The 18,207-nt window shown below is 37.4% G+C and overlaps 1 protein-coding gene across 1 annotated transcript in view; it reads right to left on the bottom strand.

Moving 5' to 3' along the window:
• The window catches only part of Epg5 (ectopic P-granules 5 autophagy tethering factor), a 99,636-nt gene that overhangs the window by 63,268 nt on the left and 18,161 nt on the right, over positions 1 to 18,207 (bottom strand). The window contains exons 5-13 of the mRNA XM_026398607.2: positions 16,904 to 17,011; positions 15,913 to 15,986; positions 13,491 to 13,596; positions 11,372 to 11,486; positions 10,845 to 10,995; positions 9,434 to 9,589; positions 7,912 to 8,069; positions 4,115 to 4,269; positions 1,991 to 2,131 (exon numbers count right to left, since the gene is read on the bottom strand). Of these exons, the coding sequence (XP_026254392.2) occupies positions 1,991 to 2,131; positions 4,115 to 4,269; positions 7,912 to 8,069; positions 9,434 to 9,589; positions 10,845 to 10,995; positions 11,372 to 11,486; positions 13,491 to 13,596; positions 15,913 to 15,986; positions 16,904 to 17,011 (1,164 nt within the window). The remainder of the gene's footprint in view (positions 1 to 1,990; positions 2,132 to 4,114; positions 4,270 to 7,911; positions 8,070 to 9,433; positions 9,590 to 10,844; positions 10,996 to 11,371; positions 11,487 to 13,490; positions 13,597 to 15,912; positions 15,987 to 16,903; positions 17,012 to 18,207) is intronic.

The raw sequence follows: 18,207 nt of genomic DNA, 5'->3' as shown, positions 1-18,207 counted from the left end.
AAGGTTCCAGTCAAAGCAAAAGTAAAGAAATCAGTAAAAGTTGTAGTAAGAATTCATTCAACAAAATAGGATTTACATCGCATATTTTAAAATATACTCATGCTTTCACTGAAAGTAAAAAAAAAAAAAAAAAAGTCACAAATTTTGCTTGAAGAGGTTCTAGGGAATTACACAGATTTCACTAACAAAAAAAGAATGTGTCCTCTAAAGTAAGCCTATCTTTGAAACTCCGGAATGTCCCAAAGGCTTGATTCTCATTAACTTCTACCCTAACTCAGAGCAATCTCCACACAATGCTCTCAGGCTAGACCTCCAGAACACCAAGTTATTTTCTGATAGACCCCAAGGGTGTCAGTGGAAGTTCAGGACCCCAACCACAGCTCATTCCCAGACTCTGGAGCTAGAGGCTGAATTAAGATCAGCCCAAAGTAAAAGCCATCCTATTTATCTAATGCACAGTGGCTTGAATAAGTCCATCCAAAAACCTCAGCAAGTTCACAGAGCACAAGAGTACCACATTTATAAATGAACAATGAAGGCACCTTATAAATGTACTTTAAAAAACAATATGGTTCCAAGATTTACATTTACAATTAAGTATATATGGACATAATTTCCTACTAGAAGTATCATGGCCAAGTTGAAGATGTGTTGCCCAAAACAGAAAAACATTTGAGAGAAAACCATCATGAGCTCAATACAACTAAAAGAACCACATGACTTGGGTCTGGAGCTGTGGCTCAGCAGCACAGCACTCGCCTAGCATGTGGGAGACCCTGGGTTCTATCCTCAGCATCACATAAAAATAAATAAATAAAATAAAACTATTGTGTCCAACTACAACTAAAAAATAAATATTTTTAAAAAAAGAAGAAACACATGACTCACTATACATTTGTCTGGAATCCATTTCATTAAATCGTCACTCAAAAAGGTGTAACCAAAAAATTGCTGCTATATTGAACAGCATATAAAGGGCTTTTTATTGCAATACAATCATCTACAAATATAATTGTGGGACACAATGCTTTTCTTAAAAGGAAAAGATGCCTTTTATTGCCATTATGAGGATGGTGGTTCCTCAAAAAATTAAAAGTAAAATTACCATATGGCCCAGCAATTCTACTTCTGGGTATATACCCAAAAGAACTGAAAGCAAAATCTCAAAGAGACATTTGTGCATCCATGTTCAACAGCAGCATTACTGATGATAGCCAAAAAGTAGAAGCAACCCAGGTGCCTATCAACAGATGAATGAATAAACAAAGGTAATATATAAATACAATGGAATATTATGCCTGCTTAAAAAGGTAAGAAACTGACAAAGACTACAACACAGATGAACCTTTAGGACACTGTGTTAAGTGAAATAAACCACTCCTAATGAACCACATACTTATTATCCCACTTATATTAAATGTCTAAAATAGGCAGACTGAGAGACAGAAAGCAGATTAGCAGCTGCTTCACGCTGAGGGGGAAGGAGGAACAGAATGATAGCTGAAGTGTAGGTGATTTCTTTGTGAAGTGATTAAAATTCTAAAGTTGACTACGGTGACAGCTATATGTATCTGAATTTACTAAAAAACCACTGCCTTATACACTTTAAATAGGTGGATTCTCTGGTACATGAATTATCAAATAAAGCTGTTTTTAAAAACAATATGAAATTACAAAAGGGATTGCAATAAATGATAGAAATAAACAATATCTGTGTCCTGCTCAACTTAAATTACTACTTCTAATTTTGTGTTTGATTGTAAGATGGCCTTCTTAGTCACAGTTGTTTCTTCCAAGTGTAAAATGTAAGAATTATGAAAGACAAACAAATTATGAGCCTGGCACGTAGTAACAGTAAATTTAGTTCTATTCATACTACTATGCCCTTAAGTGACATAGTCAAATCCAACAGCCTTCCTATTTTAGCCAATGTGCCATTATTTCATGATTAAAAACAAGATAAAAGCAAATAAAGAGCCAGTGCTCTTACCATTCCAACCTGGTCAATGGTCTCTTGAACTCGATCCAAAAGGATAGAAATTATCTCAGGATGAACAGCTGTAATGGCCCCCAAAAGCTCTCGACCAACCTTTGAAAAAGTCTCTCTGGTGGAGAGGGTGACATAAGATACCTAAAGGTAAATAGGAGGAGCAGAGTTAGCACTTTAAATAACAATTATCAATCAAAACACATTTCCATAGTTTTCTCAGATAAAACAGAAAGAATTCACATTGAGTCTCAGTTCACACCTTGTTCAAAAAGATGCCAGAAGGTTAGACAGCAAACTATCCACCAGAGGTTAGAACTCAGGAAGAGAGGGAATTCCTGAAAATGATAACATTTGTAACAATGACTTTAAGTACTGGATTCCTTTAAAAAGGAGGGTTCAGTCAGTCTCAGTGGCACTTACCTGTAGCCCTAGCTACTCAGAGGATGAAGCAAGAGAATCACTTGAACCCAGGAATTCAAATCTAGAATGGGCAACACAGTGAGATCCCATCTCATTAAAAATTAAAAAAAAAAAAAAGTAGATCCCAAAGTTTCTCAGTAACAATGAAACAGTCCTTTATGTCAAAACTTACTTAAACTTGAGGAAATCACTAAAATGATAAAAATCAGAATGTATTTAATGGAAATACACAATCCCTCCTCCAAAATCAGATCCCTAAGATCCCTAACTGTAAGAGTTTTTAAAATATCAATGTTAAACTAACTCCTCTTTAACCACATCTTTCAAACTATATAACTCATTAATGCCAATAATATAATGAAATAGAACAGAAAGAATAAAAAAGAATAGAAAAATCTAAGAGTATATCACCAGAAAATTAATTGCTATTTCAATAATGCCCTCTAGGGTCAGAATATAATATAGAATATAGTTTTTACTGTGACTCATGGTCAAAACACTGGAAAACACTACTCAAGAGAATAAATATATGTTAACAATAGATCCCCGGAATGTCATTTAATGTATGTGAAAATATATCTTTTCGAATTTTTTTAGACTATAAAGATAGGAATTCCAGATCCATTAGTTTTAACCTCATGCCTGGTTACAAGTGTAAATGTAGGAACAGCTGAACAGAGTTCTGGAAAGAACTTAAAATCATCCAGGTCTGCCATTCTCAAACTGGAATACTGGGGGATAATAAACTCAGACAATCCTCTCCAAATATAGTTTTACTTGAGTACACTTGAATACTTTGAAGAAAGTATGATTTTTTTATTTAAAGAGATACACAATAGCTTAAAGTACAGAATGCACATGGCTTTTTGGATATACACACATCTCCAGTGGAAATACTGGCAGCCAGTTGGGGTTAGTCCCTAGACTCTTAGGGAATCCAAGTTCACTCTCCTCCATCAGCAGGGATTGCTCAGAAAAAAAGTGAAGAATGCAAGGATCTCATCCCAGTCTGTCATTTTGCAGATGAGGAAAATAAAGCCCAGAGTAGTAGTTTTCTTTTCTGATGTAAGATGGGTAATTAATAGTAGGGTCAAGCCAAAACTCAGGTTTTCTGATTATAGGTTCAATATTCTTTCAACCCTCTCATTTAAATTAGCTTGGAAGCCAGGTTTCCATGTTACTAGCAGGGATGAAAAAAGGAGTCTGACGAACAGTAAGGAAAACAGTATAAAAACTACAAATTCCAGGCTGTGCTAAATTGTCTACTCCTTATCAAAAGCCATGCATCAACTGTCAAGAGATAGTAGTGAAAAATGGCAGAGTATAATTCATGTTTTCAAAACTTTCTACAGCAAAAGGAAGCTCCTTTGATTCTCTATCTCCTTCTGAGTGCAGACAATAGCTCAATAAGTCATATTTTTTAAAAAAAAAGCAACACCAAGCGGGGCACGGTGGCACATGCCTATAATTCCAGCAACTTGGAAAACTGAGGGAAGAGAATCCCAAATTCAAAACCAGCCTCAGCAACTTAGCAAGGCACTAAGCAACTTAGTTAAGACTTTGTCTCAAAATAAAAAATAAAACGGGCTAGGGTAGCTCAGTGCTTAAGCACCCCTGAATAAAATTCCCAGTACCAAAAAAAAAAAAAAAAATCAACAAATAAAGAAAAAAAATTTGCTGATTTATAAAAATAAATATTCTAACCTCATATATCTCCAGAACAATAATTTTTATGAAGTCTTCATCCACATTGGTTCTTCTGGCCTGAGCCATCTGAGCAAAGGTAGTCAGAAGACAAATCTCTTCCGAGCTATTCATAGAAGAAAGACACTTCTCAAAGTTCACAAAATGTTCTGGGTCTGCAGATTCATGTCAAGAAAATTAAAGTAGAGAGAGAAAAAAAAATTCATGTGGTTTAATTACTCTTCTAAAGAGAAAGAAAATATAAAATTAAAAGATATTTTAAAACTTTAAAGATACAAAAGGTCTTTTTTTGTTCTGAAATGGATTATACAGGTATCAGGAAAGAAGGCTGAAATTCCAGCAAACTAAGAGGAGGCATTTATCACCTCTAAGCCTCAGTTTCATCATCTGTCTCAAAATACTACTTAAAAAATTAAATGACATGCTAGCAGTTAAGTGCTTTACAAACTATAAAGCACTACTACTGCCACTAGGTAAGTCATCTTCCAAAGCAATACTACATAGGCTGGGGCAGAGCTCAGTGGTAGAGTTCTTGCCCACCGAAGTGACACTGTCAACGTCACAGGCATGCTTGAAATTACTGGATAATGACAAACCACAAAAATGAAGATACTCCTAATAAAATTAAGATTAACAAACTACTCAGCACAAACATGAGATTACAAATAAAAGTGATGGGCTTATAAGTGAAAATTAAGGATGAGATATTAGTTATAATCGTACCTGAAATACCCGTAAATGTAATAAACAATACAGAATATGTTTGCTAGTTCTGTGGATACTGTGTTACATCTTGTTGCTAGGAGGCAGTATTAACAACTTTGCAAGGCATGATAGAAATGTCTAGATGCTGCCAAGGGAAAATTTACAGAGAAAAGGGAATAAAGCTCATTTAGGAAATATATTCCTCTGATGGAACTTTTCACAGTAAGAAGGCAAAAAGCCAACAACTCTCTTCACATATTTGCACATTTGAGAAATCAAAGGTAGTTCACCAAATTTCCTGCAGTTTCAAATAACTCCTTGGGGCATTATCAAACCAATTTTCATTTCCTGTCCCCAAACTAGATTTATAATGGAAATTACTATACAGAGTGTTCTCAGAATAATAAAAAATTAGAAATCATTTAAACTTAGAATGTTTGAAGGTACAAGGGAAAAGCGTTACGTTTTTAAAGAATTCTATAAAAATAACAAATGGGTGAGATAAATTGCTTTCTAATTGGCTTTTAAAACATTAACTTTGGGCTGGGGATGTGGCTCAAGCGGTAGCGCGCTCGCCTGGCATGCATGCGGCCCGGGTTCAATCCTTAGCACCACATACCAACGAAGATGTTGTGTCCGCTGAAAACTAAAAAATAAATATTAAAAATTCTCTCTCTCTCTCTCTCCTCTCTCACTCTCTCTTTAAAAAAAAAAAAAAACATTAACTTTAAGGAAAACAACATAAACATATTTCTATATTTATCATCAAATTTGCATATAATTCTACTAGTGGTCATAGTGTTGATCACACTAGAAAGAAGGAAACAAAAAGAAGTTAAAATGAAACCAGCCAAGTTTTAACAATTCCTGCTGAAAAGTTCACTAGTTAAAATGTTAAAATTAACGGTAAAAATTTATTCTTTAGGAACTATCTGTGACTTGAGAATCACTTATAGCCATTAGGACAAATAAGAATTGGCTATAAAAAATAATTTGTACTGGGTGTAGTAGCACACACCTGTAATCTCAGGACTTCAGGCTGAGGCAGGAGGAATGCCAAGTTTGAGGCTAGCCTTGACAATTTAGCAAGACCCTGTCTCAAAATAAAAAAATTAGAAAAGGACAGGATATGCTCAGTTGTAAAGCACCCCTGGGTTCAATCCCCAGTACCAAAAAAATAAATAAGAATAAGAATTTATGATGTTTATTAATTATAAAATATAACAAAAAGGTAAAACAAAAAATCTTAGGCTTTCATAAACACAGTAAAAACCAAGTCTCTTAACAAAATTTGGGACATGAAAGATTAAGCAAATGAGAAGAGGCAAAAACAGCAAATTAGAGCAGGAAAGCCAAGTGTAAAGACAACCTCAAAGTTAGAACCTGATACGGTAGAGGAAACTATTTTGCTGCATCACAGTAACTCTGTGCCAGGTGATAAAGGCAGTAAGAGAGAAGATAACGTGCTACCAGAGCCTGAAGTCCAGAGAGACAACTGCCAGCACAGGTCCTAAGCTCCTCAGGGAGGCCAGGCTGCTGCATAGCCTAGAATCACACACAGCATGGCTGAATATCTGCCAGGGTGTGTAACACAGAGCCTCGAGGGTCCTAAGTATTGGATAAAGGGAGATGGAACTACAAAGGAGCCCTCGCCAAGACTAAACTGCCCAAATTTAACCTTCCAAGCCACTTCCAAAAGAAATGACTATTTTCTATGTTCACTATTGCACCCCCAGAATTAGCTGCCAGCGTGCAGACAAAGGCTATGAAATTTTCTCACCTCACTCCTTTGAAAGCCTATGTCCCACCATAAGAAGAATCTAATGCAACCATCTCCCCCAGGACAGTGCAGAAGCATTTTATGAAGAGTCCAGAGCTACCTCTGAACTAAAAACAACAACAAAAGAAACCCAGAGACAAAAGTGAATTCACGCAACACACACATACAAAAAAAAAATTTAAAAATGGAGGCAAAAAAAAAATCATGAATGTTTGTAAGAGCTATTTTGCAAACAGTAAAGTTCAATTATTTTTATTTTACTTTATTTTATTTTTTGGTACCAGGAATCGAACCCAGAGGCACTTAACCACTGAGCCACATCCCCAGCAATTTTTTTTGGTGGTGGTGGGGGGGTATTTTATATAGAGACAGAGTCTTGCTGAGTTGCTTAGGGCCTCACCAAGTTATTGAGGCCAGCTTTGAACTCACAATTCTCCTGCCTCAGCCTCCCAAGCCACTGAGATTACAGGTGTGAGCCACCATGCCCAGCAAAGTTCAATAACTTTTAAACCTTTTTAAATTTTAATATTTTTTCGTTGTTGGTGGAGCAACATTTATTTGTTCATTTATTTATATGTGATGCTGAGAATCGAACCCTGTGCTTCACCCATGTGAGGCAAGCATTCTAGCACTGAGCCACAACCCCAGCTCTAAAACTTTTTAAACTTATGGTTTTCTTTTAAGTAGCATAAAGGTTTAAAATTTTGGAAAATAGAAGTAGTTTTTGGTATGTTCTGAAATCCTATTAATATTCTTTTATGTCTTCTACCATATATTTTTAATGTACACATTAATTATTTAAAAAATCATAACTATCTAATTAAATAGTCTGATTTTTCTCATTTTAACATTATAACAATAGCAAACAAACATCCTATAGTTCAGTGTTGGTGTAATATTAATCCTTAATTAGGTTTTCCCAAAAATTATTCTTAAAGCATAAATGTCTACCTCTTTACCTATTTCATAAAAACAATACAGCTTTAAAAAAGAAAAGGCAGCAAAAAGAGTGTTAGTGGAAAACTGTATACGAAACCTTAACAAATTTTCAGACAATATATGTTAATTTGACCTAAATCATTTCACACATGCAGAAAAGTGGTTCCAAAAGTAAATATTATATCAACTTAAACATTATCTGGGACTAATCAAATTTGGATTTCATTTCTAATAAATCCAAGCAATGAAGCAGTGTCTTGAATTTCAAAATCAATCAGTACACAAAGTAAAATACTCTCTTAGTCCCAAGGCAATGACAGAGAAGTGCAGGAAGTCAGGAGAGCTGGCGCTGCCTCCCCAGGGGAGGCTGTACCTTGGAGCTGCCTCTTGCACTCAGCCGGCTGGAGGGCAGGGCAGAGCTGCTGCAGGTTCCCACACTCCACCTGGTGCATGAGGTAGAAGAGCTTCCAGAGCATCTGAACTGACAACGTCCCGAAGGGCATTTCAGACATAAACAGCCAAATGCCAAGTCTGTGTGTTTTAAAAAGAGCAGGAATAACTTTATATATTATTCAGTTTCACCACACTAAGAAAGTGGAAACAAACCCTCAGCATTCTCAGGGGAAAAAAAATAAAGAAGAAAGAAAAATTCTTAAATCATACTGTCACAATTTTTCTAACATGGTCATAAACACCTCAATGATGCATAACAATAACAGCAAAACTCATCAAGCATTTAGTCTATGCCAGGTATTGTTCTAATGGCCATATCATACACATGATATAGGTTATGTGATATATGATATACACACATATTTGAATATTGCTTACTCAAGTGCTTGGGACCAAAAGTGCTTCAGATTTTTAATTTTTTCAGATTTTGGAATATCTGCACATAATAAGATATATGGGGGATGAAAACCAAACCTAAATATGAAATTCATTTATGTTTCATATGTATCTTATACACATATCCCTAACGGTAATTTTACATGATATTTTTGGTGCATTTAACTTCAACCTATCACATGAGGTCAACATGTCAGTGCTAAAAAGTTTCAGATTTTGGAGATTTTTTATTAGGGACACTCAATCTGCACATAACATCAACTCACTCCATCCTCACTAAAACCAGGGCAATAATTATTGGTGTTATCCCCAATTTACACAGGGGGTTCCAAAAGCCCAGAGAGAATAACAAAAGCCTGAGCTGCATTTTGAATCAAAGATCTTTTTAAGACAAAGGTGACAGGCTGCTACCTAATGTGGATATGTGTGTTAGGTGGCATACAGGAACGCATGTACACACAACAACATGGGCAGTGGGTGAGAGGAATCAAAACCATTCATGGCTCCTCAGTGGTTACCAAATTAAGTTGAAACCCCTCACTTTCACATCCAGTGGCTTCTACAATATAGCTTGACCCATACTTCCAAATAGAGCCCTCTGCATTCAGAACATTAGAGCACTTAAACACACTGAAGAGCCACCACATCCAGCAACATTCCTAAATTTTAAAACCCTTATAGTAAGACAAATTAAATAAAATTCAGTAAATACTTTGTAACGGGCACTAAGCACATACTCTCTCTCACTGTATTAGGTTATCTAATGAAATTCCTTTAGGTATAAAATTCTTGCCCTGCCTACAGCTGCCCAAAAGTTCATGGATAGCAAAACAGAATTCAGACTTGAGTTATTTTAAGAGAAAAAGAAACCTAAAGCAGATATCATTTTGACCAACAGGGAATAAACTACAAGTAGGAACACTAAAGTCCAAGAATTTCTCTAAGAAATAGATGAAACAGACTAAGACATTGATCCATGTTAGTCACTGACTTTCTCTCTGCTCTTTCTTATTAGCCAAGAAGTTCCATAAAGTATCATGTCTTACCTTTTGGCTTTCAGCACATGTAGGACAGCTCTCAAAAACAGCTCATCAAATTCCACCTGTAGTTTTTCCAAGGAGTAGGGCTGCAAGGCTGATCCCAAGCCTCCACTGTGGCTCACATATTGTGCCCAATGGTCACTCACATAGCCAAGGGTCATCCTGAGCAGGAAGAAAGAAAAGACCGTACCTTTCATTCATTCACTATCAGCATCCTCATAATACATTTGAAGTTTGTGCACATATTGATTGAGCACCTATCATCTTCCAATTCTGAAGGTAGCATAACGGGCAAAATAAAACCCCTATGCTCCAGGAGCCAACTCTAGTGGAAGGCAAACAGCCCACAAAATAAAGTGAAAGAGTCTATCACAAGGTTGAAAGTGGCACTGAGAAAAATAAAGAAGGAGAGGGAACAGGGTATGTCAGGAGATGGAGGGGCGGCCAAGGGAAGGGGCAGCTGGGAGCTGAAGAGGCCTCACTGCGGAGGGCCATTCAAAAAACCATTCTACAATTACAAAGTATGAGAGGAATCTGCAATCAACACAAAGAAAAGTAATCAGATGGAAAAACAAAAGAATAATCACAACACCCTACAATAATAACACATGGAAATACTTGCATAATAATGTAAGGAGTGAACATTGATCTTATAACAGCAATAATAAGATCTTTCCTACAGTTATTAAGAGAATAAAATAAAAAGCCACAGTCTTGGCACATAGTAGACATGCAGTCATACGTTATATATGTGAGCTGAAGAACAAATTTTACTTATTGCCTTATTTATCAAGAAGGATCAGAAAATGAATGAAGGGGTGGATTTCTAACAAAAACAAATAAAGACAGGCTTTCAGCTTTTAAGAAATTACTCTCCAAGTCACCAGCCATCCCACTTCCCACAATCTCACTCTCCTTACTCTGGACCAAAGACTTGCTTCACACCTGAAAAATGGGCCCATGCTTCAAAGGTATTCTGCAACCTTTACCTAGCCTCATAGAGTTGATGATTACATATCTAAAGTAAGTGAATTAAAATTAATTTTGATTTGGAAACAAAAGGAGAGAAAGGGAGAAGTTTTGTAGCTTTATGGAGTTTTTTTTCTGGAGGGAAGTAGGTGGAAAAAATAATAGCCCATGTGGTGTGTGTGTTTGTGTGTGTGTGTGTATGTACATATACGTTTATACACACACACACACACACACATATAATGTATAGGCACATACATATATGAATAGATCAAGCAAATATTTTAACTGGGAACATTTATAAAATTCCCATCTGGTAGAAGGAATAAAAAATAATTCTTACTTTTGTAAGAACTAAGAGCTAAAATGTAAAATGCCCATCATCCCAACTATGCAGTACTTTTGTTTTACTAGAGTGAAAGCAAAGAGATGCACAAATGCAGTATACCTGATCATATAACCAATCCGCTTCACGAACTGCCTATAGCGTGCTCTGTTAAAGGTTTCTAACCCCACAGCCAGAAGTTCGACTAATGAGTTGGCAAAGGCAAAAATTTTCATCATCTCTTGAGGTCTTGTTGTTTCAGGTAAATAATCTCCTGGAAGTCAATCAGATAAAAGAAAAAATGGTAATTGGTATTAAAAAAAATGGTGAAGGATACAGGCCTAAATATTTAAATAAAAAAACAAAGCCAAGATGGGGAGGAATTAACAATACCATCACTCTGGTTCCTATGTCAACACAAATGGGCAACTTGAGACAAAATACAAAATTAAAAACAATTCATTAAACTGGGCAACATGTGAACTAGCCATTTAAGCACTAAGTGGGAAATTATAAGCACAAGACAAGGGCAGTATGGACTAGGCAGGCACAGGAAAATCTGTAAAATCAGGAGCCAACAAAAGAAGCAGGACTTGACACTTGAGCTTGCTACTACTATATTTTCTTTATGACAAAAGAAGTTAGTCTACCATTTGCTTTAAACCCAAGAAGATGTTGAAAGAGTTCATGGAATGGAAACTGTGAAAAAAGGATAACCAAGTCATCTTCATTAAGGAGAATCCAACTAGTCTCAGGATCTTCATCCTAGGAAAAAAAGATGCAAAGTCACATCAGTTAATTTGATCTGATCATACTGTGGTCTTGAGTTACAGGAGCTAAATTATCACAGGTCTCCATGGCACACAAACAGTATGCTCCTGAATCCTCACAGACTTTTCTTCTAGGACAGAGGGTTACAGGGTCGATTTCACAGGTAGCCTGTAAATCTTCTGAAATTACAAGCATAATTTTATATGTATCTGGGTTATATCCATTCTCCAGAGGCTGAAAGAGCTCTCATTAAATTTGCATCCCAAAGAAGACTAAAAAAAAAAAATTCCTCCAGAGTGGGGACCTTACGGCATGGCTCAGTGCTTTGACAACATCAATTAAAGAACCGAGTAGTAGAGTTCAAATTATTTTAGCTACAATTCTCTTTCTCCCAAAATCAAGGTCTACAGCTCTACTCACAGACTTATGGGGAACCAATTAACATTTGTTACAGATGACTTAAGTCGGCTGTCAATTAGTGCTACTGACAGCAGGATAAAAATAACAGTGCTCACACAGAGTAGGGGATATCTGAGCCTCCAAAACTGAGCCTCCAAAACTCCAACCTGTTTTTAAATAAAACTAGCTTGCCTCAAGTATTTCATTACAGTATCACAAAACAGACTAGTACAGTATCCAAATGGTTAACAAATAAGAGTCTCAGAAACTCTACATAAAACAGATCTCAATTCTGGCAGTATACAATAATCACCATGCAAGCTCTAAAACATCTTGATGTCTTAGTGTGGGCCTGAGCAAGGTTTACAAGTTGACCGTGATTCTAATACAGAGCTAGTACATAAAAACCACTGATATGGATGATCCATAGAGCCTTTCTCCCTACAGCCTTTTCTGATTAAACAAAACTTTCTCATAGACTCCATAAATTCCTGAATTCACTCAACATTTAGTGAGTTCTAACCAAGAGCCAACTATTAATGCAGGGTCCTTAATCATTATCTGTCTCTGAGATTAAATTCAGGAAACCTATCAGAAAAGAAGACTACTCTTTTAAGAAAGAACACTCTAGAAATAATAATAATAATATATATATATATTTTTTTTTTCTACTCTACTCCTTAAAAGAATAATTTGTACCAGCTCCTGGGAAGCCTCTTGAAGATTTTTCAGTCTCTAGCAAAGGTGTTTTCAACCATCTACATTACCTACCACTACCAGCTACAAGTCTCAGGAATCAAACAACTGTGAAGAGGGTAGGGAGTCCCATTCTGAATGAGCACCTGAGGACATACACTTACAATCCACAGCTGCCATGGCTCTCCATTCTGAGAATTGTACACTGCAGACCTGTCTCCCTCTAAAGATGGATTTAGTAAATCTGGTCAATGGAACTACTACGTAAGAACACCAAATCAGGATTCAGACCAGAAAGAAGCACTAGAGCTGAAAATGAGCTGAAGTAAAAATTCCTCACCCATACACTAAACATGCATACAGCAGAATGAAAACTTAACAAGCATTATCTCAAGAAGCTGAATTTTGATCCTTAAAATCTCATCAAACATAGAAAACTAGTTTCTGCCCTTCGCATGAGAAGATCTGAATAGGCTGTCTATAATAAGTTAGAGTCTTAGCTCTTCATTATTCAGACTCAAGATTATCTGTAAGCAAAACTTCCCAACTCCAAGAACCAGTTACTATATACAAGAAAATTCTAATATAAATTTCACATAGTCTGGCTCTATTTCATTTCCAGGTTCCAGATCTTCCTATCCAAACAGAAGGATACTCTAGAGAAGAATGAAGGTACAGTACATGGGCTCAAAGCACTGGCTCTCGAGGCTCCATATTTAATGACCATTCAATCTGGGATGAGTTACTTTACTACATGCACCTCAGTTTCCCATCTGTAAAACGAGGATCACAACAGTACTTACCTCACAGGGTTGTTGGGAGAATTAAATAATGTGAAAAGTGCTTATTTCTAGCACAAAAGAATTCAAAAATGATGAATTAAAATAATGCAGACATGGTTACCTCTTCTCCTCCCTCATCCACGAGTGTCCAGGTCCCAGATGCAGGCCCTGAAGAGGATGACTTCCACTCACTGGGCTTCATGTGGCACATGAACTCTGCTCGATTTCTACAGGATGGAAATTACTCCAATCACATAAACATAGAAAGCTCCACAAGTACATTCTGGATCATCTTTATACCCTAAAGAACTTTTGCATTAACCTAATTTTTTAAATATTTTTAGTTATACATGGATGCAGTCTCTTTATTTTATTTACTTTTATGTGGTGCTGAGGATCAAACCCAGTACCTCACATATGGGAGACAAGCACTCTACCACTGAGCCACACCCCAGCAGCCTAACCTAATCTTCAAACAGTTTAAATTAGTCAATGAGAAATAAGACCTGCTGATAATCAAAGACACTGAAACCCACCAGGCACAAAGGGACACGCCTGTAATCCCAGCTACTAAGGAGGTCGGGGCAGGAAGACCACAAGTTCAAGGCCAGCCTCAACAACTTAGCAAGACCCTGTCTCAAAATAAAAATTAAAAAAGGAATGGGGGTGTAGCTCAATGGCAGGGCACTAGCCTAGGAGGCATGAAGTCCTGGATCCAATTCCCAGTACCACACACACACACAAAAAAAAAAAAAAAAAAAAAAACTAAAACTTCACTGCTTTTGGTAGAGACACCACAACCATTCTGAATTAGCAATGATGAGCAATTGCAGAAGAGCAGTTACAGCAGCATAACTCACAGTTCAGAAAGCCTGCTGCAGCACCTCCACTCAAACCAGGCTTAAAAGTGCTGCCAGGGAAATGCCTTACTGAACACAAAAGGGCAACCCTCAGGTAACCTACAAACTTGCTTAGGGCCCAAAAGTACACAAAAATGCAGAAACACCTGTGTGCCAAAACATACTAACAAATGCAGAAGCGGCCCCCCACGTAGGCAGTGAGAGCCAAAGTTGGGCTTCCCCAGGCTGCTGGCTGCATTTGAGGAGCAAGATTAACCAAAACTTTTCTTCTCCTCAGTCCTTTGTTCCTCTCTCTGCATACTCACTCAGTCCTCTTCAACAAAATGTTTTTCTCACAACTTGCAGCTCCACACCCCCTAGTGCTGGCCTTTCAATAGGACAAGCTCCAGTCCTGGACTCCAGCTGCCCACAGTATGAAGTACTTATTCATGACCACCTGTACACATCAATGACCTCAAATTTTTGACCCTAGAAAATAGCTCTGCTTTCTGTATTTTCTATCTGTTAGTGCTACCTACACCCTCCTGGTCACCTGGACTAGGAAGTTGTTATGGCTAACCCATTCCTTCCCCACATTCTTTGTTTAATCAACTAGTAAATTCTTTCCCAGGAAGATGCCCTTTAGGTTGCCCTCCTCTGTCACACTGCCATGACCCGGATGCAGGCCCAGAGGGAGGTAGGCTTTCCAGGACTCAAGAGCAGGTAGAAGTAACACTGCTCAAGGCCACCTACACAAGGACACCTCCATGGTGGGGGTTGAGTTCCAGAGCCAGGAGAGCCAGATGTCTATAACCACCCAATTAAACAGAAGCACATACTTTTCTTCTGACTCCTGACTGTCCTAATCTTCCTCAGATACAGCTCTTACTCATACTAAAAAATCCTCCTTGCTACAAAGGACAGACCACACTGAATCTAGATTCCTCAGTCTTAATTTCAAAGTCTTCTATCTTCCAACCTCCACCTCCAGCTATTTACCTTTAAAAAAAATTGTAGTTGTAAATGAACATCATGCCTTCATTTTATTTATTTTTTTATGCAGTGCTAAGGATCAAACCCAGGGTCTCTCACATGAAAGGCAAGCAGTCTGCCATTGAGCTACAGCCCCAGCCCCGCAGTTATTTACCTTTTATTATCTTCTCTTGCACATGCCTTCACCCCAGCCCAGCTGATCTGCCTGTCCTCTGTACAATCACAAGACCTGGGGCCTTTGCTCACAGTGTTCTCCTCACTTACAGATCTCCCAGTGAAAACCAACCTATTCTTTCAACTTAGCTCATCCACCATGGAACCCTCTTTGACTACTCCACTCAGCTCTAATCTCAATGTTTCTGCTGCAGCAACCCAATTTGGCATTTATATCTCTTGTGTGTGCCCCCCCTACCCCCACACAAGATCTTCTTCTAAGGAATATATCATCTCTTTTAAAGTCTGTGGACCTTTCACAATGACACATACAAGAGAAAAACTCACTCAAAAGAAGAACCCAAAAAAGGTTAATAAGCAGTTAAAAGGGTCATTTTGGGGCCATGGGCATCAAACCCAAATAAAATCTGCAATGTTAAGTTCTAGGCTAACACTTCTCTTAGCAGTTCTTCTTTGCATCTGGACAGATAAGGAAGCCAGTCCTTTGACAGAAAGAAGTCTTTCAATTTCTACTTCACAAAGTTCTTCCACACTTACTTGACAGGAGACATCAGTAGGGCAAGTGACTGCATAAAATGAAAGACCCCTGATGGGTTATTCAACACTTTGATCTGAAATTGGAAAAGGAAAAAGCATAGTGTAGAAAATCAATTCAAGTGTTCATAATCTTAGTTCACAAGCACTCTAACAATGAAGCTGCTGTCAAGAGAACAAAACTGAAACTGGCACCCAATCCACGAGAACAGACACAGCTCGCGGGTTATGGCACCATCTCAGCTGTGCTCAGAGGAGAGAAGCTGAGCAGCTGAATCAAATAGCTGTAACAACATGGGATGTTGGAAGTTGTTAAGGCTGACCCATTCCTTCCCCACATTCTTTGTCACTATTCCAATCCAAAGAGACACAAAACAAATGCAAAAAAATCCTCCTTCTCTTTAAAAAGATTCAGACTACTTGCCACTAGGAATACTTAAGGAAAGGAAATATGGACAAGTTGAACTTGCCATACATTTTGGCTCCTACCCATCTACCCATTTTATTGCAATGAGCAATAAAATGACCCAAAGGCAAGCAGCTGAGAGGAGAAAGTATAAACTGAACATGTAACTCCTAAATAGGTGAGGGTTGATCATACAAGCCTGAGATCTCTGCTAGTATGCTGGTGAATTCTGTTTGACCTGCACCACTAGGATAGGGTGTGATATGGATTAATGCAAAAAGCTGCATGGAGTACAACAGAAAAGATAATTCTGAAATGCTTTCTGCACAGGAGTTTTACAGAATTAACCACTACTGATGCTACCAAGCCAGGCTACAACTGAACTTTTGCAATTCCATCACAACTACATCAACTGTGGGTGACCCAAGAAGTTTTGGCATAATAACTCCTTCAAGTATATACTATTTTAAAATTTTTACTTTAAATATAAATAACTCTAAATAGCCTTTTAAAGCAGTTTCTTCAAGAAAAAAAATGTCTAAGAAGACCCCTTCCCACTCCCTCAGCATCAGGAGGCACACATCATACCTGGATGAAAGGAACAGCCCACTTACTAACTCCAGCTGGGCATCGAAGAATATGGTTCAGGAGAAAGAGGTGATCTCCAGGACAGCCAACTCTTTGTAACACTGATACCTGAACAAGAAAGGACTCATGGCTTCACTAGTTTAAAAAAATTATCTAGAGCTCTAGCAAAGTCATTCACCCAATGTTAAAGTACATGCAATCTTTTTTTAAAAAAATATTTATTTTTTAGTTTTAGGTGGACACAATGTCTTTATTTTTTATTTTTATGTGGCGTTGAGGATCAAACCCAGCGCCTGCGCATGCCAGGCAAGCTCGTTACTGCTTGAGCCACATCTCCAGCCCCCAAGTACATACAATCTTTAAAGAGTAGCCAGACATAAGATAGACTATTGAGTGAGTTTCTCCCAGAGGCCTATGAATCTATAAGCTCCGTGATAAAAACATCCTAAGTAGTTTTCATGCAGTCTAATTTTTATTTTCTGGCAAATTAAAAATCACTAACATTCCTGGCCACATGTCAATTGATGTGCGTCAAGTCATTTAATCTATTCTTAGTTAGTAATAGTTTCCCAAAACCAAATATATATGCTTGGAACATCACCTCAATTTCAAGAATTCTAGAATGAACCTAAAAAACACATACACAAGGCAGCCAGCCCCACTGAAAAAGAGAATCGATTAACGAACACCCACTCCCTCTGTAATAAACCTAACATCATTCCTAAATTCTCCAAATCCTGATACACTTCTTCTTTCTCTTGAAGGTTTTTTTTTTTCTCTTTAAGTTTTTTAAAGCCACTTCAATGGTGCATACCTGAAACCCAGCTATTTAAGAGGCTGAAACAGGAGGATCACAAGTTCAAGGCCAGCCTGGGCAACCTAGCAAGACCCTGTCTCAAAATAATAATAAAGGGCCAGAGATGCAGCTCAACAGCACAGGACCCCTGGGTTCAATCCCCAATACCAAAAAAAAATAACAAGTTTTTTAAGTATGACTTCAATTTTAAACATACAATGTCAAAAAGAATTAGCTACAGGGGACTGGGATTAGAACTCAGTTGGTAGAGTGCTTGCCTTGTATGCACAAGGCCCTGGGTTCAATCCCCAGCCCCAAAAAAATAATAATAATAAATAAATAAATATATATATATATATATACATATATATATATGAAAAAAATGCTCAATAATGCACTAGATAAATACTTATTACCACATTTATGAGAGAGAAAAAAATGCTCAATAATGCACTAGATAAATACTTATTACCACGTGTCATGATCAAAGAAAAGTTTCTTAAGTTAC

Source organism: Urocitellus parryii, chromosome 13 (assembly GCF_045843805.1).
Source record: "Urocitellus parryii isolate mUroPar1 chromosome 13, mUroPar1.hap1, whole genome shotgun sequence".
NCBI lineage: Eukaryota > Metazoa > Chordata > Mammalia > Rodentia > Sciuridae > Urocitellus > Urocitellus parryii.
This window is presented reverse-complemented; position numbering and strand designations above follow the sequence as displayed.